Here is a 19,471-nt window from a genome sequence, read left to right on the forward strand (position 1 = left end):
TGGGATGTGCAAGACACCATAACTTTTTTAATTGAAATTCAAGAAATCCTGTGTCATGCAGGCCTTCATTTCCTCCACAGGACAAAAGTAGCCTTCGTGAGAAAAAAAAAATCTAACATTTGTGACATCGCCTTGTCTCGCATTACCAGTCATTTGCATTTTTTGTGTCACTGTTAGTGTGATGGTAGCTAATACACAAGAAGTTAGGAAAAAAATACATTTCTGATATTATTCAATTTACTTTAATAAGTCCGTTTGAGCTGCATAGTTTTGTTTTATATTTGTTTGCTGTATATTTACATTCATATGTATGTTTGAATGTGTTTATTATTTAATATTAAATGTGTATCTATTCACTTTTGTCCTCGTGTCATGGGTGTAATTTGTTGTTGTTGTTTCCTGAACATTTAACACGAAAACGAGTAGAAAATGCATCGTCATTAAATATTCTGTCGTGTATTGTAATGAACTTAATCTCCAAATGAGGCAACGTTATCTACGTTTTTACTTGAAGTTAAAGTTCGTCTTTGTAAGAGAGGCGCTCCACCTTCCACGTCCCGCCATGCATCTGTGCGCTAGCCGCAGTAGCATCGGCGTGCTAGGCTGGCTAGCTCACCGGACCCAAGCACATTTGACCCTGCCGTCGAAGACATCCGGCAGCTGTGGATGGAAGATGGCGACACTTATTCTCCCTGGCGAATGGGTCAAAAATTGGGAGAAAACGGGAAAACACGAATTGTGAGTGGTCCAACTTCAACACAATTAAAAAAGGGAACAAACAAACACAACTCCCCCGGACTGCAGATATTTATGTAACGAGCTATTATTGTGCTTTTAGCTGCCTGGAGAGTCGCTCAAGTGCGGCTAATGCTAGCTAGCGTACAGTTTACCGGCCGCTATTAATTAAATTGTGTTTGTTGCGGATGTAAAATGGGCAATGTGACGGGACTTTTCTTTGCCCGCAGGTCGGGACTGGTCAACAACCTCGAAGGATGTGAACTAACGATATCTACGCGTTTGCCATTCCCGTTTTCTTAATAGCTCATGAAATTGTAATGGTATGGCTTGTAAAGCTATGCTAATTAGCATCCGTGCAGCCCTCTATCCCATTTTCGAACTTTAGATACAAATTGTTGCGTTTTAAAGAAATCTCATGGATGTCAACTATTTATTCAGAATCAGCACGCGGACACCAGGCGTCGTCGTGTAATATAAATTGCATTAACCCTCTATAACTCAGTGGAGGGAACGACGGAGCTAAACACAATGCTACAAAATTAGCAACAATGCTAGCTGTTGCTCGATCTTGATTCCTTGCGACACATTGAATTTCACGTTCACATATTGAATCGAATTAAATCCGCGTGTACGAACCGACGTAACACAACCGACATTGAAAATACCAAAACTGCAAAACATCATTGACGACGACCGTGCATTTGCTTTCAGTAGCCAGCCATAGCTATTGTACGATTACATGTTCGGCGCAAACATTTCGATGTTGATAAATAATTGTTTCATCTGCACCTAAGTTTGTGGTCAAAAACGTATTAAGTCAGCTGTAACTTTGTAGCACATTGACACACAAATGTGCTGGTCGGCGTAGGCCCATTGCAATTAAAGGCCAGGTATGTCGGTCATTGTATTCCATGGCTATCATTTAGGAGTTTAATTGTTACTGTCATTGTTGTCTCGAATCCTGCTCCGCATGCTGTCATAGTCACGTCCTCCACTTTTACCTGAAAACAACCTGCTAACCCTACACGTTAGAGGAAAGCAGATGTTAACCATTACCCTGAGTTTAATTAATATGATAGATCACGGTTACACTAAATGTTCCAAAACATTTTGAAAGGAAACATTTGTATTTTTTTTTCCTCACAGAGGCAGCACTTCATCACCAAACCGCCAGATTACACTTGAACAATTCCATGCATGTGGCACATGTGCGTTCCCCGCCCCCATCATCCGAACAATTTCGCTGAACATTCGAGTCTGTGCCAAGAACGAGAACACACTTTTTTTTTTAAATATGGAATTGTACATATCTGTTAAGGTTGTAAAGTGTTTTGTGTGTACCATACTTCAAATGTCAGTGTTCTTGCTGTTTATTTGTATATCTTTGCCTGTTTGGCTTGACAATCTTAGCTCTCTGTGAACTTCATCACCACCGTGTAAATATTTTTATAGCAGATTTACGCTTTGCAGCGGTAGCATCTATCATCAGCATGACTGTGTTTGCCGCTTGGCTCCTTGAGAATTGGTGAATGTGAATCTGTAGTAATCTGTTCACAAGATAAGGGATCGAGTTATAATCACTTGCACTAGACATTCAATAAAATGTGTTACTGATTTCCCTTTTCCCCCCCTCCAGTGTACAACTCTGCAAAGGACTAACAGAGAAAATAGATCATGGATGTCAGATTAAAGGTAACTCTAGTTGGAGTTTACTTTGCTTACCTGGGATAAAATCTGTATCTTCCAATGCATTCTGTGTCTATTTCAGATAAGTTACGATAATACATTTAACTGGTACAAAAACAATATAGCAACAGAACATCGATAAGTAGTTGTGTTTTTAGGGCTGTCGTAAAAACTGCACATCCTGAATCCCAAAGATTACGTTTTCTGGAGCAAAGTAACATACATTCAGAGAAACTATGTCTTGTCTATTGAACCACTTAGATATCCAGGCGGCCTTATATGAGCTCTGCTGGCAAGTTGTACAGGGCAACCTCAAGTTGGACCTTGCCGCCAACGTTCTTGGAGAGATGATGGTAGGTTTTTTTTTTTTTTTTTTTTTTTTTTTTTTTTAAACCACCTCCTCCTCCTAATTAACAATGTGAAGTTGTGTTGGTGTCATTGATGATACCAACATCTGCAGTCACTTCGACTGTGAATATATCTTTCCCGGTTAACATTCAGTTTTGTTTTTTTCCTCTCAGGAACTCCGAGATGACATGCCATCAATTTTAGCTGATGTCTTCAGTGTCCTAGGTAATGTTAGGTTAATATTAAACATACCGCAAGCATGTCTTAAGTTCAAAATTGAAACGATCTGTAATCATCTTTTTTTTTTCCCCCTTAGATTTAGAGACTGTTGCACTGGAGGAGAAAAACAAGCGTGACCATTACATCCAATTAGTGGGAGCATGTTTGGTAAGAATTATTTTATTTGTATTCATGATAGAATATTCATGTTTACATGATGGTAATCGAATAGAGAAGTGGTTCGAGTGTAATACAGACTTCCCCTGTTGATCCGATGAAATGTGTATATATAAGTCAAAAAGTAATGAAGTAGGGTGGGCCCTGGCCATAGACTGAAGGGATATAGTATATCTTGTGATTTTCATACATGTAATTGCTGTACTTAATGTATTCATATACTGTACTGTGGACAATTCATTCCATTGTCTTGACAGGGAGAATTAGCTGTTGTCATTGAAATAATTCATTAACTTGTTGTCACATATTATTGCCCAGGATAATTGCAAAACACTTATTTTTTCAGATTTTTCTTCCGGAGGCCATTTTGAAAGAGCGTCTGGATCCAGAAACCCTTGAATCTCTTGGACTCATTAAACAAGCCCATCAATTCAATCAGAAGATTGTGAAAATCAAGACAAAACTATTGTAAGTGGGGCACACATTTCAGGAATGGAGGAAAATATGTTTACGACTCTCATTCTGTTTAATGTATGCCGATTTTTGTCAGTTACAAGCAACAGAAGTTCAACTTGCTAAGGGAGGAAAACGAGGGCTACGCCAAACTAATCACAGAGCTTGGCCAAGACCTGTCTGGCAACATCACCAGCCACATTGTCCTGGAAAGCATCAAGTCTCTCATAGGTACCCCTTTTCCCCCTTTTAGGCCTACGAAGATAAGTCTGTTACATGTATGAAAATTTAAAGGGTACTAATTCATCACATTCCAGAGATGTTTTAGGTCATATGTCATGATGTCATAGTCCCATCAGTGTAAAGCAGCATGCTATTAGAAAGCTTGATTTGGTCATCTCCAGATAAAACAGCTGAAGTTGAACCTTGATGTTTCCAAACTTCTGAAGTTAACTGAAAACAAAAGATCTGAGATGTGATCCATGACTGACCTCTCTGCTCTGGCTGCCTGGAATAACTTTTTTTGCATGATTGTTGATGTTTAACATTTACTAAAGTACTAGTCACCCCTTTTCCTTACACCAGATAATTTACCACATGAGAAGCTTGATTACATTTTTGCTGCTCAGTGCAACTTCATTGTTTTGTTAAAATCTGTTCGGTGAATTTAGTTGAACACATGAATACATTATTTCATCCCGTCTTGTTTGTTATACCATTCCACCCCCAACAGGGTGTTTCAATCTAGATCCAAACCGTGTTCTGGACATCATCCTGGAGGTGTATGAAAGTCGATCAGACCAAGATGAGTTCTTCTTGTCTCTCATTAAATCCTACATGTGCGAAGCACTGACTCTCTGCCACATCCTTGGCTTTAAATTCAAATTTTATCAGGTAAGAACAAAGTTTTATATATCGTAGACTGAAACCCACAACTGTTTTCAAATATTGTTGTCATTTCACCATGCAACATTCAAATCCTAGTTACCTGATTATTTTACTATTAAAAACAGCCACAAAGTTGGATTCTATTTGTTATTGATGTCTCGTCTTTTCTTTTCCAGGAACCAAATGAGGAAACCCCCAAGTCACTATACCACATTGCTGCTGCTCTACTACATCACAACCTGATAGAATTGGAAGATCTCTATGTCCATGTAAGGAGAATCAACTACAATAGCACTGACAGTCATTAAATTATTATGCCATTTCAGTTTTATTTTTTGTTTTATTTTAGTATTGATGAAATGAATATTGAATCTGAAAATTGGAAATAATCGAATCTGTTTCATTGCAATTCTTAAATTAATCAAATTAATTGTATTATAATAATCTTGCCCACCTCTTTGTCATCCCAGCTTTTACCGCTAGATGCCGCCATTGTCGAGGAACACAAACTAGTTATTTCAGAGGCCAAACAAATTGCTCGCAAGCTGGTCATGGTGGTGGTGCCTTCAGACAAAGGTGAAGACAAGGAAAAAGAGAAAGAAAAGGAGGAAGAGAAGATTGAGCAGGTACCGGGAAATTGTCATTCTTTGGTTACTATTATGTACTCGTTACTTGATGTACTTAGTTTTAAGAATTATGTGCAAAGTAAACTTTGCTCTATTTGCCGGTCTGTGACATAGTTAAGTCAAATAATGATATGGCAAACTTTTTGTGCGCTTGCAGCCACCGGATAACCAGAAGCTGGGGCTGTTAGAAGCACTTCTCAGGATTGGGGACTGGCACCACGCACAGAGTATCATGGACCAGATGCCTTCCTTCTATGCTACTTCACATAAGTTCATTGCTCTGGCACTCTGTCAGCTGTTACACCTGACCGTGGAGCCTTTGTACAGAGGGTACGATTTCTTGCACGCCTGTTAAGACACAATCAGGTTAACTTGAGTTCTATAAAAGATTGTCGCCAACATGGACACATTTCCCTGTTTTGCCCAGGGCTGGCCTCCCCAAAGGCGCACGGGGATGTGTGATGCATCCTCTGAAGAACAAGCGTGCCCCTAAACCCGCAGAGAGCTTTGAAGACTTGCGGCGGGAAGCATTCAGCATGCTCGGCTACCTGGGTCCTCACCTCGCACATGACCCCATCCTCTTCGCCAAGATCGTACGTCTTGGCAAGGCATTCATGAAAGAGGTACACGATTGCATTGCTACATGTTCACCCGCGCACTCATGCGTTATCTTGATATAGGCCCCAATTGCATGTCCTTTATTTCACAGTACCCGTGCAGCGAGGGCTTGGAGAGCAAAGACAAAATGGTTTGTTTGAAAATTACCATCTAAGTGCTGTGTCTTAGTACATACCGTATGTTTCAAGCATGAATCAATTGACACTTATGCTCGCTGTTCATTGGTCCCAGGAAACACTATTGAGTTGTTTCCTGAGCGTTGCAGACCAGGTGCTACTCCCGTCCCTCTCGCTGATGGAGTGCAATGCGTGCATGTCTGAGGAGCTGTGGGGTTTCTTCAAGCTCTTCCCCTACCATCACAGGTGAGACACAGCCACGCATAGATCAGTCGGTACATTTGTTACGCGAGTGAGGCGTCGTAAACCCCCAGGTAGTTCTCCAGGATGGTGTTTACTGGCTGTCAAGGAAATAGAAGCTGTGCTTCCAAGTGTATCCACCGCTGTGTCAAGAATGACAAAGAAAGCCTTCGATATAAATTGACTAGAATACAAGTTGAGTGTGGTTCACAGCGAAATTGGCTGCGTCAATTTACTCTTCCGTGGCAGCTTTGAGATGCTTACGTTCCTGTGTGAGTGCATGTGCGTTTTTGTCTCTCAGACAAAAAGAGGCACATTTGTTACACTGTTATACGTTTGATCAATTTCACTTTGATCAAATCCACTTTTTTTTCTCTAGGTACCGCCTGTACGGACAATGGAAAAATGAAACATATTCCAGCCACCCCCTGTTGGTAAAAGTCAAAGCTCACACTGTGGAAGGAGCTCGATATATTATGAAGTAAGTTCCATTTTGAATGGAGCACTAGTGAAACGCTATCATTTCCTGCACTTATGTATATCTATTTTTACTTGTAATAACTTGCATCTGCATTTTGTGGATGACATGATGATAAATAGTGCAGCTCTGGCATCCTTAATAGTGGTGAACTCTTAAGGAATGTTTTAATTTCTCTTTTGTGGTTTCATGTGATTTTCTTTCTCGAGGCGCTTGACCAAAGAGAATGTGAAACAATCTGGAAGGCAGATTGGAAAGCTAAGCCACAGCAACCCCACCATCCTGTTTGATTATGTAAGTGTATTATACATACAGGTCATAAAAAGAATATGCTCCAGTAGATTTGCCTTTCTTGGGTATTTCTAGTAATTCAATGGTGCCCTAACATCGGTTCTTTTATCAGATGCTGTCACAGATCCAGTGGTACGATAACCTCATTGGTCCGGTGGTGGATTCCTTGAAATACCTCACATCCCTCAACTACGATGTCTTGGCCTGTATCCTACCGCTCTCCTCTCGGCCGGGTGTGACTTTCTTTGTGATTTAGATAGCAGGGTATACATATCAAGGGCTGTTGTCTACAGTTTATCTCGGCTGTTGCTCTTAACCCAATATGTTCAGATTGCATTATTGAAGCTCTGGCCAATCCTGAGAAGGAGAAGATGAAGCATGACGACACCACAATCTCATCATGGCTACAAAGTATGGGTCTTAATGTGAAACTGCATTTTCTCTCCATACATCAGTTAATTGGTACGAAGCCGTCTTAAAGTGTATTGAGTGCCTAACGCTCCTGTTCCATCTGTCAAACAAGGCCTGGCAAGTCTGTGTGGAGCTGTGTTCAGAAAATATCCAATTGAATTGGCTGGCCTCCTTCAGTATGTCACCAATCAACTAAAAGCAGGAAAAAGGTCAGTTGTATGGAAGTACCTTACCCTTCATATTACTTTGCCTTTACTGTCGTTAAAATTTCCTTCCCGGGTGTTGCATCAAATGTGTTCCATGATTTGCACGTTTGCTGACATTTTATTAATAGATTTGAATCAGTGTTGTTAGCAACAATATGGAATCCAAACACACACTTTTTGCTGCTGCTGTTGCATTTTTCCTACATCGGGTGTTTCTTTTTGCAGTTTTGACCTGCTGATCCTCAAGGAAGTGGTGCAGAAAATGGCTGGCATTGAGGTCACAGATGAAATGACTAAAGAGCAGCTCGAAGCAATGACAGGAGGGGAACAACTCAAAGCTGAGGTATCGACTAATTTGTGTTTGGCGGCTTCGATTTATCCAGTGTATTGCTTTGCGTTCTACTTATTAATGTTTGTCGTAACGCCTGCGCTCTACCCACAGGGTGGTTACTTTGGTCAGATAAGGAACACTAAAAAGTCATCACAACGTCTTAAGGATGCGCTGCTTGATCATGAACTGGCCCTGCCGCTTTGTGTACTCATGGTCCAGCAAAGAAACGGTGTGGTTTTCCTTGAAAGTGGAGAGAAAGATCTCAAACTAGTCGGCCACCTGTATGACCAGGTCTGTACTCTCTACCTAAAGTCTTAATTTTGATGGTCTAATACTCACGTTAGGATTTTGGATTTGATTCTTCTTTTGCACCAGTGAATTGTTTTTTTCGTTTTTTATAAAGTAAGGACTCATTAAACCAAAGATTTGTGTGAACAAGCTTGTAGTGACATTAAAGGAGTGAATTTGTGCATGCACATGCAGGAGCTCTTAATTTTCAACTGACGTTTTCTTTCATGCAGTGCCATGACACACTGGTGCAGTTTGGTGGCTTCCTAGCGTCCAACCTCAGCACTGAGGACTACATCAAGCGTGTGCCCCCCATTGATGTACTTTGTAACCAGTTCCATACTCCACATGACGCTGCGTTCTTCCTTTCTCGCCCAATGTACGCTCATCAAATATTGGTGAGTGGACACACTTGGCATGAGATAGGAGTTTTCTATTCATTGCACTCAAGACAGCAGTAGATCATCTATTTTTTTTTGCTTTCAGTCAAAGTACGACGAGCTGAAGAAAGCAGAGAAAGGTAACCGGCAGCAGCAGAAGGTGCAGAAGTACGTGGCGGCTTGTGAGCAAGTCATGACGCCGGTGCACGAGGCTGTGATGTCCCTCCATCCAGCCCGGGTTTGGGAAGACCTCCGCCCCCAGTTCTATGCCACCTTCTGGTCTCTTACCATGTATGACCTGGCTGTGCCCCACGCAGCCTACGAGCGTGAGATCAACAAGCTCAAGGCCCAGATCAAGGCCATTGACGAGAATCCTGAAATAGTGAGTAATTGGCTCGAAACGTTAAACAGTGAAATACCGTATGGTTGTTTTACACTTAAGTCTTTATGCAGCTATGATTTTTCCACTCTTCTATCATAAATGCAGTAGTTGAAGAAGGAAACCGTGTTTGAAGCTTTACCGTGCACAAAGCATTTGTATTTATTGTCTCAATATTCTGCTTTTCTTCCACCGCAGCCTATGAATAAGAAAAAGAAAGAGAAGGAACGCTGCACTGCTCTTCAGGAAAAACTGCAGGAGGAGGAGAAAAAGCAACTGGAGCACGTCCAAAGGGTGCTCCATCGCCTCAAACTGGAGAAAGACAAGTGGTTGATGACCAGTAAGTATTCTGCACTGCATACCCATGCAACCTACGTTGTGTGGCTGAATCGTCCTCTTCCCCGTCTTTCTTAATAATACAACCTTACACATTATTCGACAGAATCTACCAAGAATGAGACCATTACAAAGTTCCTGCAGCTCTGTCTGTTCCCTCGTTGCATCTTCTCCTCCATCGACGCTGTTTACTGCGCCCGCTTTGTCGAGCTGGTACACCAGCAGATGACACCCAACTTCTGCACTCTCCTGTGCTACGACAGGGTAAGACAGTTGTTTGCACATGCAGCTACACCCGCTTAATTCACCTATTGTTAACAGCAGTGTCCTTGCTGAGTTCTTCTATGGCTTTTATAACTATAATTGCTAATATCAGCAAAGAAAATCTGGTGATTACATTATTAAAGATTCAAAAATTACTTTCAGAGTGTCATTGGATTTCTTGCATATATACAGCAACTGTATACCATAATTCACTGGTGCGACTGATTTAGTTCTGTGTTTTATTTGTCTAATGCACAATGTGTTGTGTTGCTCTGCAGGTGTTCTCGGCCATCATTTATACTGTGGCCAGTTGTACAGAGAATGAGTCTCATCGATATGGGCGCTTCCTTTGCTGCATGCTGGAGACGGTCACTCGCTGGCATAGTGATCGTGCTGTCTATGAGAAGGTATGGTATCATCCTACCTTCAGTAGCGACAATCCGCTCGCGCGTGTGTGTGTGTGTGTGTGTGTGTGTGTGTGTGTGCGCGTGGAAAGATAGCTTTATAGTACATTTAGTGTTGACATCAATCTATCTCAACTCTTGTGGTGTGGTCCAGGAATGTGGCAATTACCCCGGCTTCCTGACTATTTTGCGGGCCTCAGGATTTGATGGAGGCCAACAAGCCAATCCGCTCGATTATGAGAACTTCAGGCATGTGGTGCACAAATGGCATTACATGCTGACGAAAGTAAGCCACCTTAAATTGTCTATATTGGACTCTTGCCTTGGTCACAAGCAGACCAGAGTCTCTGTTAAAGGTATCCTCTCATGTATGCCTGTTTCTCTGTTCCATCTAGGCTTCGGTTCACTGCCTGGAAACGGGCGATTACACTCACATTCGAAACATCCTTATCGTTCTCATCAAAATCCTGCCATGTTACCCCAAGGTTTTGAATCTGGGCCAAGCGCTGGAGTATCGTGTCCACAAGATCTGCGTTAAGGAGAAGGAGAAGAGGCCAGATCTCTATGCCTTAGCGATGGGGTAACATAGCATTGTGTGCAGTTGAGCGCTCTGTGGAGCTTTTAAATTCACTCCCTTGAGGTTTAGTTCTGTGATGCTGTTTTTTCACTTGATGACATGACCCATTAATTTGGCTTGAAGAAACACTCTTTTCACCTGCGATGAAACTTGATATTCCGCCATCACCAACATTGATCGTATTTTCCACACCAGTCAGTGAAAATAATTATTGGCCTCAAACATAGTAAATTAACTCAAAACTCTTTCTGGGCAACATATCTGGTCTGGATGCAAGATGGTTCATACGCAGGTGCATTTTAGAGAACATGAAATGAAAAAAAATTGGACTTACACCTAAAAAGATGAAGCAGGGATCACGTCATCATTTCTTAATGTGAGGCAGCCAAAAGGCTCTGTCTCTTCCACATGAAACCTTTTATTAACCTTTTACATCTTGCAGCTACTCAGGTCGATTGAAAAGCCAGAAGGTGCGCATGGTCCCTGAGAATGAGTTTCACCACAAAGAACCACCAGCACGTAATGTTACTCCTGCCAGTCAGCAGAATGGACCAGGCAGCACAGGCAAGCCCACAACAGCCCTGATGAAGGGAGAGGATGGGTTGTCCGAAGATGGTGGTGAGTGACTTGACGTTGGCATAATTCTGATGAAAGCAGTGCGTGGCAGCGCATTTGAGCCATTAATATCCTCGAATGATGTGGTTAAAAACAATCTGGCTTGTTTACCTGCAGATCGGGGGAAGGATAAATTTCAGACTACAAAGCCAGTAAACAAAGCCAACAGTGCAGCAGCTAAAGTGACCGCCAGCAATGGGAATGGTGCTCTCAACAGGTGAGTGCTCCAGACATCACGTGTCTCGAGTGTTGACTAAGCCTCCAACTCTGCGTGTTAGTCTCAAATCTGTGGAACGCCAACGCCCTTTTTCACGATTTGATTGAAGGACATTTTGAGACCTTTATTACTCTGGTTCACAAGCTATGCCAGGCTGTACACAGAGACCAATTTTGGCGGCTCGGCACCCTCATTTCTCAATGGTACAGCATAAATAAATAAAGGGTTATGCTAGTGCAACTAAAGGGTTATGCTAGTGCAGCGAGCCTTTTGAAGGGTGGGGGGTGGGAGGGTGTACTAGTAACTCTCTGTACTATACCAAATGATTAATAAGTTGTTTTTTTTTTTTTTTTGTGAACAAAGCTTGAGTCTGTTAGATTTTTAAAATGCAGCTAAAATTGTATTTATTGTTCTATATTTCATTGCCCATGTAATATGCTCTAAGTTGAAAGTCAAACAACAAACAAAAAGAAAAATAAATCCAAGCGTTTGTGCCCTGGGGGTGCTGCAGTTCTGCCATTGTACAGTGAGCTCTTCCTAGTAGGGTGGTGTCCTTGTCGCCCCATATTTTTGGTAATCAGTCATCGCTGATGCACTTAACAGAGCGTTTAGAGTATGGAGAGACACATTTTTAAAACGTAACACCTGCAAAAGATTCACCCCCGCTGCATTTGTAGATTGTCCAGTGGAAGAATCCATTGAATGAATCCATTCATTTTAACTGGACAAATTGCTGCCATTCACGAATAGTCTCGTGTAATGAAATAATTTTGTGAGCTAAGGTTCCACTGTAGTTGAAGTCGTTGGATACTGGCCCTTCAGCAAAATGTCATGCAAACCTTTTCAAGAAAAAAAAATGCCTTTTCTCTTCCCAGCACCAAAACCATGAAAGAACGTGACGACAAAGAGAAGAGTGGCAAGGAGAAAAAAGAGAAAAAGGAAAAGACACCTGGCAGCACTGCTGATACAAAGGCAGAGGCCCGCAGAGAAAAGCTGAGAGAAGAGAGAGCAGCGAAGGATGAGCGGGCAGTTCGCGAGGGTAAGGAGAAGACACCCAAGGCGGACCGAGACAAAGTCAAGGCCGAAGAGAAGATCAAAGATGACAAGTCCAAAGCAGGCAACGGGGAGTCCGTGGAGCCTTCCAGGGAGCGCGATGCCATCAAGGAGTCGAAGAGCAAGGAGAAAGGTGACAGGAGCGTTGTGGCCGGTTCTCGCAAGTCACCAGTTCCCAGATCGGAATCAGCTGATACTGAGAGGGGTAAGGAGCCTTTGTGATACTATGCCATACCGTTTTTGCAAAGAATCATTTGAGCTGGAACAAAAGTTCAGAGCGTGCATTTGAGAAATAAGCTCTTGCTTCCTTTCAGATCACAAAAGACGAAAGCTCGACAGTCACTCTTCTCCATCCCACTCGTCGTCTGTAAAGGTTAGTATGGCTTGAGGAAGGCTGTGCCCATTACTTCTCTATCTGCCGGAGCGTTCCCTGCCGTTGCACATTCCAGCACCCCTGAAGATCACCAAGGAGGGTTTCCCTAAACACAGGCTGCATGGCATCTGGAAAGCCCCACCAAATCCATGAGGGCTTGAAAGCATTCCGTGGACACTGGCTGAATATTTTTTCAAGAATTGGGAGGAAACTCCTGAAGGACTTAAGTGAAGAAAATTTGTAAATATTAAGTATTTTCATAATGAAATAATGATATATTTTCATACTAATGGAAGCGATCAGCGTGCCTTGGGAAGAAAACACATTTTGTATGAGTTTCTATATTCCTGATGGATTTTTTTTAAACCATTTTTTTTTTATCTTTGCGGAAAATGGCTTGGCAATTCGCCCCCAAACCCCCCCCCAACTGAGAGTTTGCAACGTTTCCCCCTTTTTTTTTTTTTTGCCAAGCTGAAAAGAGTTCCTGATTACTACGATGAAAGCATATTACTGCCCCAACCCCCCGTGCCCCCTCTCCTATCGTTGCCAAATCCAACGGAGAGCAGGATGTTGTTCTGCTGACGGAGTGCCTCTTTGCTGGGGCCGATTCATCAGCCCCTCCCCCACCTTCGATCGGCGTATGATCAATCCTCCCGTATGCAAGCTGCAAGTCACTTTGGTCCTGACAGCCTCCGCAGCGCTGCCTTGACAACTACAGCCGTCTGCATCAGCAGCCCCGCTACCTCCCGGCAAGCATTTCATTCCAAGGAGCCACCAGCAGCCGAGATCAACAGAGATGATGAATGTCACGATCTTGAATCATCCAAAAATGCTGTGGAAAGTAAGCCTGCCTCGACAACAAAGACAGGCTGCAGCCGTGAGGGAACATCTGGAGCTTTGCCCAATCTGCTGGGAGCTTGTGATAGGTCTATATTTAACCTTCCACGAGAGAAATAGGCTCCCTGTGTCATATCCTGAACTGTAAGTGACAGCCTCAGTTATCTCTGTAGGGATGTAGTCTCATGCACGTTCGCACACGCTCACTGATTTATCCCAGGCACACAGATGCAGACATTTACCTTACGCACACGCACGTTATCACCACGAGCATTTTTGATGTACAGTATTCTTATACGTATGAATATATACTTACATGAATTATATCGTACGCTACCTCAGATCACAGGCATGTCGGCATTAATGACATTAGCTGTTATTGAATACATGCTCAGGGCTTTCTATCAAGTATTTACATTCCACATGCTGAGCCAATTATCTCTCCTCTATGTGATAATCATGTCAAAGCCTAAGTCCCCGAAGGTCAGAGGTCAAGGGAGCAGTACGCCGTTGGTCCGGCCAGCCGAGCCCCGCCCCCCACCCTCACTCCTCTCCCCGCCCAACACCTTCCAAATCCAATCTTCCGACTCTACTGCTGTCTGAAAACCTCCTCCCAAACCTCCCACCCTCCTTCAGCTCATCTGTCATCTCCATTCATCCCCACAGGACAATAGCAACGATCCCAAGGAGTCCTCGTCCAAGGTTTGAACCGAATCTGCTACTTCTGTCTCGCTCGGTGCTCGTTGATTTGCGTTAGATCGCACCTCCCTCAAGACAAATTCACACGCATACTCCACGCCTTCATTTTGTCAACAACATGCCGATTCGTGTGCATCCAAAGAGCGAAAACCACTACCGTACTTGAATTCTGTAGCAAATAGGTCACAGTTTGGTTCATTGTTTTGACATCACCTAAATACCGCAAGAAGGTGGACAACTCGACATGATCTACTCAGTGAAATGTTGAATACGGCAGCTTTAAATGCGTTTCCTTTTGTATGAAACGGATTGTTGCACGTTTTATTTGCCTCACAAAGTAGTAGGCTACTAATTTCACAACAAATATCTTTGGACAACAGAAGTTTGGGTCCCTGTTCAAATGATAAAAATGTACATTAAGTGTAGCGAAAGTGCACAATAATGAGTCCATTTCATCCATTTTCATCTATGATATACAAAAACATTTTAATCATCTGATAGAAGTATTTTCTGCTGTCTCATAATCAGACAGGGTAGTTCATGTATTCAGTTTTAAGAGGACATTGAGTCGAGGATTAATTTGTACTGGCGTTGATGTGACGATATTTCAGCTCTGAACTCTAAGTGAGCAAAATGTCATAAATTCTGCTTCATCCGAGTTCAATCTGCCAGTGCCAATCAAAACTATGCAAATGGTTGATCGTACACATTTCTTTTTTCAACAACTATGAGTCATCAAAGTCTAAATCAGCACTGTTAATATTAAAAACAAAAGCATAAACCATTCCATCTGGGGTGACAAAAGTCAGGTGCTGCATCTGTCATTTTCAAACCTCGTCAACAGTGAAAATATTGAGACAGTGTGTCACTGCTAAGCGACTCCCTGTGACGTTTATTTTGCACTAATCGTCCAGCACCGTTCGACAAGGCCAAGTCAGTCAAACTCAAAGTGTCAAGACCCCTTTGTCTAGTTCAGGGGTAGGCAACCCAAAATGTTGAAAGAGCCATAAAGGACAAAAAAACAAATATGGCGGGAGCCGCAAAAAAATAAAAGCCTTCAATAAAACTTACAATGAAGGAAACAGATGCTGTATGTATGTAGGAGACTGGACTGTCTCAGAATTGTTTGTTATTCATTCCTTTGTTGTGTGTTCACAAACGCCCCCATAGAATTTATTTTGTGATTTCCTCACTTGATTTTTTTTGTTTTGGTGGATTATTTTCGCTTTTCTTAGTGTCAGTGAAGTGATCATGAATTTCCGTTTTTCGGAGGCTGTCTTTGAACGCCTCTCGAGTCAAACGAGAAGAGAGAAGGCACGGAGTCGGACACAGACGTCTCTGTATTTGTCGAGACTGTTAAAAGCATAAATAAAGTGTACGTTTTAAAAAAACCAACACCACAGCTCTCCTTTTTCGGAGGTGCAACATGTATCTATATCTATTTGAGCTATATTAGCCCACTATCAAAATCTTTTTCCATTTTCAAACATTTTTCTAAAGCTCCAGGGAGCCACTAGATGTCGCTAAAGAGCCGCATGCGGCTCTGGAGCCGCATGTTGCCGACCCCCGGTCTAGTTTGTTGATAGAATCTACATTAATCTCTGTACTGCAGAGCGTAAAATCCTGTGAATAACACCCACCCTGTCCGTGTACAATACGACCCCACAAAAAAAAAAAAAAATACGGTCCCCTGATTTGCTGGTGTCCTTGATTATCGGAGTGAATGAGAATTAAGATTCAAAACATACTTATAACATGTAAATCCTTTGTAGTCCAGGTTAAAACGATGCTGTCGCTACGAGTCAGGTCTTTTTCGTCATGTCTTTGAATAGCTCGTTCTTGCACTGTGCGCTCTTTCGGAAGCTACTTTTTATTTCTTGACTTTGCCATTCACTCTGTAATTGCTTTTAAATGTTGTACTCTTAATTACAGTATGTGAAGCATATCGAGTTACATTGTGTGTGAAATGTACTTTTTTTTTTTAAACCGGTAATTAACAACCCCTTAGTATTGCCTAGGTAATGATAAATGTCTCAACAATGTGAAAAATTAATACCCCCCTTCAATTTGGGACAACAAAAAAATTTAAAAAAAAATAAAAATATCACAGTGTAGTTAACATCCATTTCATGCTGCGTTTTGAAATCACTGTTTTGGAAGAGGTGGTGACTGCTTCCGTTACCTTGACGACCGGACATAGTGTAGCAAGGACCACACTGTCTAGATGACTTTTCTCACGAGAACATTATTTCTTTATTTCTTTCTTGATTTTTGGTGTGCTACTGGAAATTGTGGAGACTCCGAGAATCCCCTGTCCAGACTGCAAACGAATCTCGCATCACATCATCACCCAGGAAGGTTCACTTGTAATTCCACTGGTGGAAGCACTTCAAGATGCTGAATTCCACTTTGTCAATTACCGTAGAAGATCGATGCATGAGGTGCAGGGAGCAGACATCGCTTAATAACCACCTGCCTTCTTAGCGACAATTTTTAAAGCCAGAAGGGACCGTTGGCAAAACGTTGTTTTCCCTTTTTCAAATATATGGACACTTCACCAAGGGCAAAATTCAACATGTGTGGATTAAGAGATTTGCTCTTTGTTTCCTTCTGTCTGGGTCTAATTGTCATTGCAGCACCACCTCAACTACAATTCAGTAGCGCGGTCGAAAAGCAGGGAGAGGGAGCTGGAGAAGACTGATCCCGAGAACGCACTTGGCCGATGCAAAGAGAAGAAAGAAGAAAAGGAGCGCAAAGAGAGGAAGAGAGTCGGTATCCTCATAAGACTTCATATTTGGAGAAAACATTTGGCCCACCTTTGCCAATGGACTTTGTTCTCGCTTGTCTGCTAGGAAATTGGCATGGGTGAGCGCGAGGCCAGCCTCGAACCCAAACGCAGAAAGGACGAGAACGGAACCAGTGAGTTGTGGCATTGCTCCTAAAAATGAAAGTCGAGCCCAGGTCAATTTTGGAAGACGATGTCATTGACGATAAAAAGTTTTCTCCTCAGACTCTGCGAAAAACAGCCAGTGCGAAAGTCCCTGCGGCTCGCCGCCTTCGGCGGAGAAGGAGAAGAGCAAAAGATCCAAATCTTCCAGCAAAGAGAAAGGCGACTCGGTCAAGCCCGAACGGACTTCCACGGGAGGGAAAAAGGTCATTTGCGCTTGCTTTTCCATCGCGTGCCTCACATATTGCAATACGTGCCCTTCCAGAAGTATTCAATTAATCCTGATGCGCACGCTTAATTCTTTAGAATTGTCACTCCATTAGTCATGTTTTTTAAGTGCCATATTTTTGGGTTACTTTTCCTACTAAAAAACAATTGCCTTTTTTTTTTTTTTTTTTGTTCCGATGGAACAGATTACTGGTATTTCAATTAATTTGTGACCTGGTCCATTTTTGCCTTGCAGGAATCCCGACGCGATAAAGAGAAGTCTGAAAAGAAAGAGAAGCGGGATAGCAGCGGAGGAAAGGAGGAGAAAAAACAATATCCTTAAAAAACCCCTGCGTTTCTCCGCCTACTTTCGAGACCGCTTCCTACTTTTTCTTGCTCGCGCGCGGCGACGTTGCCCAGCCTCCCGCCCGACACATCTGGAATCTCCTCCTTTGGCTAAAAATTGATTTTAATTAATACCCATGTGCTGCAGTCGATCTAAATAAGTTTATATAACGCAACATACAATTTTACAAAAATTGTAAAAGTATTATTCCTGAATATTTATTTCACTTTCAACCATTCGACATGTTCAGTGGCATCAGTGCTATACATACACATATAGTTCTTATTTTATTCTTTGTATTTTTGCCCTCTATGGACAATAAAAGCGGTATTGTGCTATGACCAAAACATAAATATAAATCTATATAAATAAAACATGAATTGGAATATTTCATATCACACACTTTTTATGCTGTGTCTTTGATGTAAAGATGACAATACGCAAAAATCTACAAAAATCGTAGAAATTGTAACATATGGGGTAACCCATGTGTTACAAACATCGTAGAAATTGCAGCACAAGGGTTACGAATCCGTCGCGCCATTTGGCGAGCGGATTTCAAGTGCTTGCTTTGTTGCCTTAACGCTCACACCCATAAGTCCTCTGACAAGCACAGATAATGTGCGCTGTTCGGTCAAGGTAAGACGCTCTCTTTCAATACGCCAAACAAACTGCAGCATTGTAACCAATCGCTGACGTCTTCTGTCTTCCCTTTTTTTCCCATATTTTCGCCAACAGACCTGGAAAAAGTGGGGCTTTTTTAGCCGCTAGAATTCAGCACCTCCGTTTGTGCTCTGTTGACTTTATGGCCAACCTCCATTCCTACATGTTTTTTTGAGGGGGGGTTGTTTCTTTTAATTAAACGCCCTCCCATGCCCCCCACGTGCTGTCTGCTGGACTTGCTACCGTTTGTAATTACCCCGCAGAAAACAGGTCGGAAAGTTTTTGCCCTGTTGACAATGTTGATATTTAGAGAAGTTACTGTGAGAGATGAACTTTGTAGCATCTGATTATTATTTCAGTAGTCTTATGTTTGGAAATGAAATGTCTTTTTTTTTTTTTAACATCTTTGTTTTGATTCATTTTATTGATGTTAATACGCTTTCCATAACCTCATATCCCGCCGAGATCATTTTATTTATTTAGCTGCGCCTTCTTTTTAATCCCTGTTAGACGATAGAGTAAAGTCAGAAAAAAAGGACCATTTTGTATATTGTGTACATTAATAAAGAAAGTAACCTGAAATTCATGTTATTTCTTTTTTTTTTTTTCCCCCGCCCCATTTTATATCCCCCAGTGTTCCTTTTGTGGTTGCATTAATCAGGTTTTACATAATTTATAAAATTTTAAAAAAAGGTAACTGATTTTAAAAATAGAATTGTACGGCATAAATGCAGAAACGTTGTTCTCCAAAATGGAAGCTGCTTTGGAGATTTTATCTGCTGTACTCAATGTGTTTTTTGTTTGTTTGTTTTTTTAAGACAAAAAAAAATAAATAGTTTTCATATAGTGTCACTTGTATGATTTCTTTCTTTGCTCTGCCATGATTAATCTCGATAAATGCTTTTTTTTTTTTTTTAGAATCTGATGCAGTTTAATTACGCGATTTCTAAAGATTTATGTTGGCTTTAGACAAAAATCAAAATCATCTACAAAGGCCTTCGATGAGGCCATGACAAATCATCTTTCCAAACTATTTTCTGTGGGTGTAGTTAACAACAAA

The 19,471-nt window shown here is 41.8% G+C and overlaps 1 protein-coding gene across 4 annotated transcripts; it reads left to right on the forward strand.

Moving 5' to 3' along the window:
* The first annotated feature begins 598 nt into the window (after positions 1-598).
* thoc2 (THO complex 2) lies at positions 599-19,260 on the forward strand. Of its 4 annotated transcripts, none has more exons than XM_019864002.1 (39): positions 600-738; positions 2,375-2,430; positions 2,686-2,777; positions 2,946-2,997; positions 3,089-3,159; positions 3,515-3,636; positions 3,719-3,852; positions 4,355-4,515; positions 4,686-4,778; positions 4,980-5,135; positions 5,293-5,465; positions 5,563-5,758; positions 5,845-5,883; positions 5,985-6,115; positions 6,489-6,590; positions 6,797-6,881; positions 6,991-7,084; positions 7,209-7,289; positions 7,402-7,498; positions 7,721-7,838; positions 7,938-8,117; positions 8,348-8,512; positions 8,601-8,876; positions 9,072-9,213; positions 9,316-9,473; positions 9,752-9,880; positions 10,032-10,163; positions 10,273-10,457; positions 10,897-11,072; positions 11,187-11,286; positions 12,162-12,544; positions 12,654-12,712; positions 14,216-14,251; positions 16,885-17,016; positions 17,101-17,167; positions 17,247-17,401; positions 17,659-17,735; positions 18,341-18,387; positions 18,487-19,260. In XM_019864002.1, the coding sequence occupies exons 1-38, from the start codon at positions 674-676 to the stop codon at positions 18,366-18,368; spliced, it is 4,698 nt and encodes a 1,565-aa protein (XP_019719561.1). In that variant the 5' UTR covers positions 600-673; the 3' UTR covers positions 18,369-18,387; positions 18,487-19,260. The 4 variants fall into 4 exon arrangements, 3 of the variants coding, with proteins under 3 accessions (XP_019719562.1, XP_019719561.1, XP_019719564.1); XM_019864005.1 differs by having other exon boundaries at positions 17,259-17,401; XM_019864003.1 differs by having other exon boundaries at positions 599-738; positions 18,341-19,260.
* Positions 19,261-19,471: the final 211 nt, after the last annotated feature.

The sequence above is a fragment of the Hippocampus comes genome, unplaced genomic scaffold (genome assembly GCF_001891065.2).
Source record: "Hippocampus comes isolate QL1 unplaced genomic scaffold, H_comes_QL1_v1.1 scaffold57, whole genome shotgun sequence".
NCBI classification, from domain to species: domain Eukaryota; kingdom Metazoa; phylum Chordata; class Actinopteri; order Syngnathiformes; family Syngnathidae; genus Hippocampus; species Hippocampus comes.